This window comes from Neltuma alba, unplaced genomic scaffold (assembly GCF_004799145.2).
Source record: "Neltuma alba isolate B1F8T4 unplaced genomic scaffold, ASM479914v2 tig00010970_pilon, whole genome shotgun sequence".
NCBI classification, from domain to species: domain Eukaryota; kingdom Viridiplantae; phylum Streptophyta; class Magnoliopsida; order Fabales; family Fabaceae; genus Neltuma; species Neltuma alba.
Genome location: NW_021635733.1, coordinates 388,455 through 399,374, shown reverse-complemented (window position 1 = coordinate 399,374; position 10,920 = coordinate 388,455). Strand labels below are relative to the sequence as shown.

At 35.5% G+C, this 10,920-nt stretch overlaps 1 protein-coding gene across 2 annotated transcripts; it reads left to right on the top strand.

Annotated features, from left to right (window-relative positions):
* The first annotated feature begins 3,596 nt into the window (after positions 1-3,596).
* Positions 3,597-10,809, top strand: LOC114760363 (uncharacterized PKHD-type hydroxylase At1g22950). 2 transcript variants are annotated; one of them, XM_028949628.1, is made up of 9 exons: positions 3,597-4,094; positions 5,259-5,306; positions 6,806-6,982; positions 7,112-7,262; positions 7,413-7,499; positions 8,143-8,267; positions 8,845-8,975; positions 9,438-9,549; positions 10,379-10,809. In XM_028949628.1, exons 1-9 carry the CDS (start codon positions 3,768-3,770, stop codon positions 10,412-10,414), a joined length of 1,194 nt encoding a protein of 397 aa, XP_028805461.1. In that variant the 5' UTR covers positions 3,597-3,767; the 3' UTR covers positions 10,415-10,809. The 2 variants fall into 2 exon arrangements, with proteins under 2 accessions (XP_028805461.1, XP_028805462.1); XM_028949629.1 differs by having other exon boundaries at positions 3,599-4,094; positions 8,857-8,975.
* The last annotated feature ends 111 nt before the right edge of the window (positions 10,810-10,920 follow it).

Genomic DNA, 10,920 nt, shown 5'->3' with positions numbered 1-10,920 from the left:
TCTTAACAGACAAAATGATCCAAATTTTTATTAATTATAAGGTTTAATGTTTTAAATGAAAAAAAGACTAAAACTTATGATTTAAAATTTGAAAGACCAAAATCAAAATAAGAACAAATTTAAGATGTTAAAAATTATACTACCTCAAATCCTTAATATAAGAACTAATTGACTAATTTGATTAAATTAAAAGAATTAGTTAAGTTAGTTATTTAAAATAAATAAGTATTATCTTTTTAAAAATATTCTTACTAATTAAATGTATTAGCTCAAACTGCTATTATTGCAAGGATTATTTTAAAAAAATAAATAAATATGAGAGACAGAATGAATTATGATGTTATATTTAAGATGAAAATATAATCAAACCACTTTTATACTACCTCCAGTCCTAATTATACAAACAAGTTGGCTAATTTGAGAAGATTAAGGAAAGAAGTTAAGTTAGTTATTTATAATAAATATGTGTTGTTTTTCTTAAAATATCCTTATTAATCAAGTATCTTGATTAGAATTACCATTATTAGAAGGACTAATTTAAGAAAAAATACATAAATATGAGAGACAAAATAGATTAGGATCTTATAATTAGAATCAAACTAAAAATCAAACAAGTTCTTATATCAAAGAGATGAGGTAGTATATATTAAGGAGGAGAGGCAATATTAACCCATGAAATACGAATGGCGGGGGAATCCAAAATGCGATTGCCAGTGGCCAGCCGGGGGGGGTGTTGTTTAAAAAAGTGGTGAACGTGGGATTTTTAGTTTATTTACATTTGATAAGACAATATGAAAATTTGTTAACAGCTTCTTAAGTTTAGGAATTAGGCATATGCATAAAATAGGATTGGTTCCATTTTTCCGAATGTCGAGGTTGAAATTGCGAATTTTTAATTTCTATTATGGAGGCATGGTTTATGTCTTCCGACCCCCTCTGCCACGGATTTCACATTCCTCACTTCTTTTGGCCAAACACATCCATGACTTTATTCTGAGCAATTTGTTATTCATGATTGATCATAAAAGGTTTTAATATGCTGAGACCCCTTGCCAGCGTCATACAAGATCCCACTTTGATTTTTCATCATTCCATTCACTTATCATAAGTGAATTACATCCATATTTTCACATTGAAGCCATGGTTACTTGCTAGAGGCCAAGAACACTTACTTTTGTTCCTGTTGTAAATTAAGTGTCTTGATTTGTTGAAATGTAACACCATTAATTTTCTTGGGCTTGGTGTTTCATTCTTCCCTCACTTTGGATTGTATGGCGCTTGAAGAGAAAATAAGAGGGTATCAAGCTCCAGCTCTTGTGATTCACTGATTTGGTTGTTCGACTTTCCATTACCTAATTACTCTATTTATATTTAATGTTAACATTTGTGATAATTTATACTACTTTCGGTTCCTGGTTAACTAATTTGAAAAGATTAAGAAAATTAATTAAGTTAGTTATCTATTATAAATATGTGTTGTTTTTCCTAGAATAACCCTACTAATTATGTATATCAGTTGAAATCACTATTTGATGAAATATATCACATATGCAACTACTGATAGGACTATCACTACTACAGAGTGAGGAATAATTGACGCTAACTACTTGACGGTTATAACAACAAACCGTCAAATATAGTATCTCAAGAGAAAACTTGACGGTTTTAATAGGAACTATCAAGTTTCATTCGAAAATACTTGACCGTTTTTTAAAAACCGTCAAATTTTCTTCCACAATACTTGACGGTTGTATTATAACCTTCAAGTATTTTTGAGGTAAACTTGACGATTTCTCCTTAAATCGTTAAGTTTTATAATATTTCATGGTTTTTAGTTATAACTGTCAAATATTATTCCAAGATACTTGACGGTTATTAAGAAAAAACGTCAAGTATTATGTTTTAAACCGCCTTCTCTATTCATTTCGCTCTGTCCAGTTCAAAATTTCTAGCGCCCCCTTTTGCTTTGAACCCTCTAAACCGCCATACCCGCCTCATTTTCGGCCCTTCCCTTTTGTTTTTATTGATCGTCCTCCATCATCGTCCCTCTCTATGTCCTCCTTCATCACTGCGGAGTCCTCCTGCATCGTCGTTGTCGCGTATTGTTCTCCAGATTTGACAACTTCAGGTTAGTCCTCATTTGTCACTCGCTCCCTTTATTTCCTTTAGTGCTTCCTTCGAAATGATTATAGTTGAAAGAGGATGATAGGATGATGTTAGGACCGTTTACAATGTGCACACGGGAAATGGGTTTTTCTGTTCAGTCGAGTGGGCTTTTTTGCATTTTGATCATTTTTTGGGTTTAGGATCTTTTCAATTTTTGTTTTAGTCATAAATTGTTTGCTAAATTATTGAAATTGCTAATGTTTCAATTTTTGTTTCTGTAATTGAAATTGACTAAGGCTGTATGTTTTATGTTTTTGAATTTTAATTAATTTGTATGTTGTTATATATTGAAATTACCTGACTGCTGGTTTTCTGCTTAATTAATACTTCATTTGAAGTTAAATAGAAGGCATAAAGCCTGAGGAATGCTAAGTTATAAACCGTTATGCTGCCAAATTTTTTTCAAATGGAATAGCACATCAGTAGTAGTAGAATATTTTTCAAACTGAAGTGAAAGTGAATTTTTTATTGAATTATTAGTTGCTAACAACTAGAATTACTAGTTGTTAACAAGTAGAATTAAAGAGGGATAAATGTGATCAATAGTGCCTTATGTATTAACTTCCTATTTTTGTTTAATTCTCACAATATCTTTGAGTCGCTGATCACATTTTCCTCTAAATGATTCATTTTAATCGGGGACCACGGGCAAGGAATGGATGTCCGCCAATCGTCTATCAAAGGAATACTGGGATAGGGTAGAAGATTTTATTAAGTTTGCGATTGCGCAGGCCGATGATCGCAACAGGATTATTTGCCCCACGTTAAGGAGGTCGTGAACAGGATGGTGAGTATTATTCTAAAGTAAATAATCCTCATGTTATTGTCAAATATCTTTAAGTATGAATAACTAGGATATATTGAGAAAGGCATTGGGGACTCCTGACCATCCTGGTCTTCTTAGAGGTGTCGGTTATGGAGTCACCAAGAGGAATTACTTCGGGTACCGACAAAAGCTCTCTTCATCATGCATGCCTTCCTCTGCTGAGTTCATGGAGCTGAAGGAAGAAACATGCTGGTTAAAGGAGCAAGTTAAAGCACAAGTACTCCTAATCGAGTAGTTGATCAAGAATCAAGCACCACAGCCGGCTCTGAATCTCAGCCTAAGTGGCAAAGACAGCTGCATATTCCCTTTGCTACCTGAGGGATAATACTTGTGTTTATACAATTACATTCAATTATTTATATATCTAGTTAACTTGTCTCCCATGTTAAATTAGGGTGAAGTAGACGTTCAGTATATGGCGGATAGCCCTAGACATCACACTTGGATGTCCACTGCCAGCCTCGCAGCCGCAGTGCCGCCGCATATGATTATCTGTCGTTTGCGCGTAGCTATCACGCTGAATGAAAGCACGTGGATGGCAAATTCATATTTCTACGTGACTACGTTCGTTCAAATAAAAATTGTATAACTAGTTTACGGCACTGAACTTGGCCGAAACCAGCAGAACTACCAGCTTTCACCAAAACCCTAAAACTACAATATAACGGAAAGCAAATTCTCCCGCGTAAGATAAAAACAGTCTAATTTCCCCCCAAACTGTCCACCTTTGTCGATGATATGAAGAATAACTAATTCACCACCTCGGGGCTCGGAAATGTCGCTCCACGGCGGACCTACCGACCGCCGGGAAGCGGCCTCGCCGGCAGCCGGTAATGCTGTCTCTGGTGGTGGAAATGGAGTCATCACAAGCGACTCTAGCAGGCCAGCGACGATAGTTTCGAGCCAGAGGCTGCGGTTGAATCCGAACAAGGACCACAAGCCAGATATTTACGAGGGCTTGCAGTTGGAGTTCAGTCCTTCGATTTTTAGCTCGCTGGAGAGTTATATGCCTCCTAGCATGCTCAGTGTGCCTCGGGAAGATAAAGCGAACTTCATGCGGGAGATTTTGCTTAAGTATCTGCCCCCTGGGGAGCAGAACAGGGTACGTTTCATGAGCAAAAATTTTCCTCCGTTATGAATCGGCATGTAAAGTCCAAAAATATCCATACTTGATTTGTTTTCTCGGAACAGCACATGGAACTCAAGAATGGGAATTGTAGAAGGTTTTTTTATTTAACCTATTTTGTGGGGTAAATTTCATGCCTTGCACCTCAGCTCACAGGGTAGCGAAACTGCATAAATGGAAGGGTGTTTCTAGTTTGTGCCAATTTTGGGTTTACCGGTCCAATTTGGATTTTCTCAAGTAATTAAACGGTTAAAACGAACTGCTTTGTAGACAAAGAGTAAGAAAAAAGAAAGTAAGTATGTCCATAGACACTTTTGTTTCTTCCGTCATTCTCTTTACACAGGAGGTGCTTTGTTATTTACTCAATTAAGTTTCTTGAAACAAACATTAATTCCAACTGGTGAGCGGAGTTTGCTCTGAAATGACATATTCATTCTCTTCTAAGAGCAATATATTGTGCTAGAGCTGATGCCTGGTTTGGAACTATATACTTGTCGTGTGGTAGTTATTCTAGCCAAGCATTACTTGTCATTCGTCTGTAGCAAGTGAAAGAATTTTTGGCCTTATAGTATTGGTCGATTTAGTTCTGATCTCCTTTGCAATCTTAAATGTCAGGCATAGGTGAAGATAGGATCCTTTGCAATTCTTAAATGTTAGGAATAGGTGAAGGTAGGAAAGGAAGTTTAAAGGACTAAATATTTGTGTTTTGAGGATGATATGTAGCTTTTGAGAAGTAGAGGTAAATGTATCAAATTTCCTAGAATGTCTTTTCTTCTTCTGGAACTTGATGAATCTGTGCCGATGGTTTGGTTTGGGCATGGTAAAAGTTTCAAAGGCAATGCATGGATTTAAAATTTTAGCTATTCCTGGATGCGTAGAGAAAAGGAAAGAAAAGTTATAACAGTTTTGAGGGTGGAGTGATGAGGGAGAAAGAGCGAGTGGATTATACTTAGCATTAAGATTCTAAATAATATTATTCCTATATGTAAATCTATATTAGGTTTTCTTTATGCTTGGAGATTGGAAGAGGGGTATGACTCTTGGAAATTTGCCATTTATGTAAATAAGTTGTAACTTAATTTGTTTTGGGTTATTATACTCACATTTGACATCCTCCTATGACTTTTCATGTAAATTCAGGCTCAAAAGCATAGAGATTATAGACAAAAGATAATATCAAATTATCAGGTATGTCACGTGATACTAATAGTATCCTAATCTTAAAATTGTACTTTCATTTGCTTGGCTATATGTGTTTGCTTGTATATGGGAATGCTATATGGTATTGAATGTTAGATTTTAAAAGGGCAACAAGAACATGAATTTTGGGTTATTAGAAACGAGGATGTTGCGATTTATAATGAACATATATGAAGAAGAGTTGGCGTTACATCTATTGAGGAGAAAAAGGTAGAACCATTTAAGGTGACTAAAACAAATACAAAGAAGGTCATTGAAGGTGAGGGTGAGGAGAGTTGAACAGATAGTTTGTGAGTGCTATGAAGAGAACTAGAGGAAGACCTAGAAGAACACTCAAAGAAGTTATTGAATAGGACCTTTGGTGAACAATATATCAAAAGATTTGATTGTTGATAGCGTAAAGTGACATCGTGTGATCTATGTAGCCAACTTCACTTAGTAAAATAATACTTGCTGTTGGATGTATGTGTTTGCCCTAATTTTGCATAGAACCTGAAAGAATAATTTGAGGGAGAGAATGTTAGAAAAGATGGAGAAGACTGTGTAATTAAAGTTTGAAAGCAAATATGTATAAGACGCCTTATTGTCTAAAGGGGTGTTTGGATAGAAACCAAACCATGGTTTCAGAAGTGCTTTTATAGATTACGAAGTAAATATGTGGAGGAGGTTATCTCGTTTTGCGGAAAAGTGCTTCTGAAACCTAGGTTTTGGTTTTGCCAAACACCCCCTAAATCTAAATATCTAGTGATGAATCCATATTCTCAAATTTAACTGACTCTAATCAGGTCTGATCCAAAGTAGATCAATTAGGTAAAACACTGAAATCAAAACAGATTTGCATAACTTGTTGTGTGTAATAGGCTTAAATTGAGGTTGGTGTCTCTCTTTTCCTCACTATAAAAGTGTCATGTGGTGTTTAAATTGATATTTACATATCATGGTAGAAGGATTCGAGTCTGTTTTATTTTTAATCTCTTTAGTTTCTTTCTTAACCAGCTCATCCTCCCTTTCTTCTAATGAACAAGAGTACGGCAGGAGCCTGCTTATGCTTTGAAACTGCATTCTTCTTGGGTGTTTTTTGTTATCATTATGAGAGTTGCAAAATACAGCAAGTGCATTTTCTGTTTATAATTAAGAATGAGAGTGTAAATACGTTATTGTCTTTCTTTCTCTTTGTATTTTTTTCCCCCCAAAAAATGTGATATAGCTGATTTAGGACTAGAGGGAGCATAAAATTTGAATTATGCCATTTACTTGGGAGGAAAACTGATATCTCCTTGGATGTGATTTATGTCTAGACATGTCTAATGTTGCTGTTGCAAATCTGTATCTAAATCTATAATTATATTCATAGCAGAAGACTTTTTGAACAAATGGTTTGGGCTTAGATTTCAGATATGCGGATGTATGATGGCCTCCTTACCTATGTCTCATGTTTTTTGTTATTTCTAAGCAACAGTGACTGGTTTTCTGTGATATTTGGGCAGCCTTTACACCGGGAGTTGTACACTTTGAGTCCTACGATGTTCTTTGTCCCAGCATTTCTGAAAGCAATCAATGATAACACAGAGCAAAGCTTTAGAAGCATAATGTCTGAGCCTATTCCGGGCATTTTCATATTTGAAATGCTCCAGCCTCGCTTCTGTGAGTTATTGTTGTCTGAGGTACTTAATCATTCTGACTATCATTTGGCAGTGGTATAAGCAGTCTCATTCTTCTTTTAGTTTTAAATTTGCACTTGCATATCCGTGCATAGGTCACTTTGATATGTTTAATTCTTTTTGTCTTTCTAGATCGAGAATTTTGAGAAGTGGGTGAATGAAACAAAATTTCGAATCATGCGTCCTAACACAATGAATAAATATGGTGCTGTACTTGATGATTTTGGCCTTGAGACAATGCTAGACAAGCTTATGGAAGGCTTTATCCGTCCTGTATCTAAAGGTAAAAGAAGTCTGTTTGATTTATACTTGTTAGTTCACGGTGATTTCTCCATTTTGTGTTTATTTTGCCAGAAGAAGATCATCATCCTCTATCAATTAAATGGATCACTCTTGGTGCATGCTCAATTAATTAATTTTAATCATCATGCAGTCTTCTTTGGAGAAGTTGGTGGATCAACCCTAGATTCTCATCATGGGTTTGTTGTTGAATATGGTAAAGATAGAGATGTTGACTCTGGTATGGTTTCTGCTTGATGCATTCCTTTTTACATTAATACTTAAAAAGAAAACTGTTATTGCTGAGCATTGTGGCTGTATTAAACATTTAGCAATATCTATAATTGACAAATGATAATACAGCTCCTTATGGCCTGTGTTCGTGATATTAGCTATCATGGACAAGTTTTTTGTAATGTGCTTATTCCGTTATGTCATAGAGTGTGTCATAAAATGGTCCTCACTACGTTGCTTCCATTTATTGTGGGCATCCCATTTTTATCATCTTTATGTTTACTATATCTACCAAGGCTATATTACCTAGGAAGAAAAGAAATTATTTGATCATTTTACAGGCTAAGTACAATTATACCGCACATTTATGCCAAAGAAGGCTAGGATCTTGATATGTGAACCCTGCAGTAACCTTATCTTGTTTCTGCTAAGGTGCTTGTTGGCAATCACAGCTCCTAAATGCTTCCTTTGTTTGTGTGCTGGAATTTCTATATATGCTCCAAAGCTTATACATAATTTATTTTCGGAGAACATATCGTTCAGTGATATTAGGATTCTGTTACTCCTGATCTCCTGAACTAGAACTTGTCCATTCAGTTTACTATCCATGAAGCAATGAAGTCTAAATAGATACAATCTTACATTTGTAGGTTTTCATGTGGATGACTCAGAAGTAACCTTGAATGTTTGCTTGGGTAAGGAATTTTCTGGAGGGGAATTATTTTTCCGGGGAACGCGATGTGATAGGCATGTAAATACAGGGAGTCAGTCGGAGGTATGTTAAGTCATAGAGATGGAATGACATAAACAAAGATTGGTATTGAGAGGATAAAATGCTTAAGATATTTGATTTATCGCTTTTGGGGACACACATACATAGTTCTACTCTTCTCTAATAGATGATTTTCCAATATTGATGATGATGAGAATCTGAGTTACCTCAAATATTTTTTGACTCGCAGCAGCCTGAATTGTCATAATTGATTTACTGTTTTTTCATGTTTTGGGCAATCATTGAATTGACTCCAGGAGGAAATAAGCATGTGATTCTTTAGAGAACTGAATAATTTTTATTCTGGGAAGTTTCTACTAGTTGTGTATTATTTGCAACCAGTATTATAATGAATTGAAATGGTAAAAGATTGCTTATTATGTGTTTTAAATGTCTTTGATTCTACCTATAGTGGCATATCTCTGCTTTGATAATGAAAATATATTATGCAGTCATTTGTATTTGGGTTTATGCTTTGATCCAATGGAATTACTGAGGGTAGTAATTTATAAGTGCTAAGGATATTTTTGGGCCATTGCTTGTTATACATCGTATATGGTTGCACGATTTTTTGATGCAGTCATTTAAGCAGGAGATATTTGACTACTCTCATGTCCCTGGACGAGCTGTGCTTCATCGTGGGCGGAATCGCCATGGTGCTAGGGCTACTACATCCGGTCATCGGATCAACCTACTTCTGTGGTGCAGAAGGTGCTCTTGATTTTGCTTGCCCTTATTACTAGTTCTATATCCCCTGTTATTTATCGAGAGTAGGTCCTCCTTTTTTAAAAAATTTATGTTGTCTCCTAATGGTGGTCACTTCCTTCAAGAACTAATGTGGGAATGGTCCACCACTTGTCTTTTCTGGTATGTGTATGTAGCTTGTTCTGAATCAAAATGATATATATAAAACTAAATTCGATTGTGTTGTTCATTTATAATCCTTCTGGGTTCTTAATCCATTAAAGAAAACCCCTAAAATTGCAGTTTTTATGGGTAAAGTGCAAACGTCTCACACGGCTGTTCTGTAATTGCAGCATCCATTTGGGATGCCATTTCCCCTCTTCTCTGATCTTTTTCTTGAGAGGATCAATTACTTTAAACCAGGATTGTTCTTTGTTTTTTATTTTAAAAAATCAAATTAAAGAAATACATTGCATTATTTCTTTGCAGCTCTGTCTTCAGAGAGATGAAAAGGTATCAGAAAGATTTCTCCGGCTGGTGCGGTGAATGCAATCGTGAGAAGAAGGCAAGGCAGCATTCCTTGATTGCTGCTGCGAAATTGGTAAATAATCATATAATTTACATTCTCCTAACACATGTATCATAAGGCAGATGGTTTGAATGAGTTGTAGCTTGTACGTACATGTGCATAATTAAGTTACTAAATATCATACTCTGTTATCAGTGATTCAGTATGGGCACTCAGTCAGAGTTAGTTGACTGCGGCTTCACGGAGGTTTCGTGCTGAAACATATGATGTATTCGTAGTAATATCACTATGTAGCATTCATTCCTGTCCATATTAGATACTCGAAGGGATACCCTGTACCAAAGAAAAAGAGGTGTGACAACAGATTTGTTCATACAAGACATCAAAATTGAGGATTTTTTTTATTGTTTTTGAAAATGGTTTAAACTGACTTTGAGCTTTAGTACATAAGCGTTCATATCCGTACAAAGAGTCCAACTTGAGTCCTTTTGATATCTTGAGTCCGTTTTATAAAACGAATTACATGGAGGTTAGGATCTGGTTTTCCGTGTGGGAAAAAAAATGGAGAATTGGCGAATTGCAAACTGTCATGGTGAGAGGGCAAAATATCATTACATGTGTGTTAAAGTAGATGGATCAGAAACTTGATGCCAGAGTATGCTTTGTCATTTGCAAACCTTCATTAATTTGCTTGGCCTTCACAAAGTAGTTCATCACATATAAAATTTGAATCATATTATACATCTTCGTTTGATTGGCATTTTAGAATATATCTTTTGAAGCTACATAATGAGTGACTTGCTACTGAGAATTCTTTCAAGTTTGTTTCTTTAGTCGCCATTGTACTGCTTGAAAATGCATGGCCGGTGTTGCAGAATTGAACTTCATTTTTGGCGTGCAGGAACTGTTCAAGAGAGAAGGAGAGGCTACCGCATAATCTGTGTCCAGTGGACAGTTATGGAGCTGTAATCTTAATCCAGATGACGAACTGATGCCGACAATGATGTTCAAAATTTTCTTCATGCTTCCCCGTCCGGGGGCCTGTAATAGTTTCCACTGGAATGATGTAGCTTCCTGGAAATAAGCTTCCGGTTTTTTCACTCCGAAAAATTGCTGCCTATTGAAACTCTTTCAGGTTGTAATTTAGGTCTATGTGCGGTAATATATTAATGCTCAATTTTTATCCGCATAGATTTAGCCCAGGATTGATATAATCATGTGTGACATTGCCGCCTAAATAGTTCTATTAGAATATGTAATTGCATAGTATAGCTGTTAGCATGTTCTACTTGTTAAGTTGCCCTTTTCAATAAATAGAACTTGGAAGGGAAATTTTAAACGAGCAAAATTTTAACGGGTCCATCATAAAAAAAGGATGAGCGTCAAATTAAATAAATTGAGTTTTTCATGTATTATACAGTTTTATATTATATCTTTCATAGA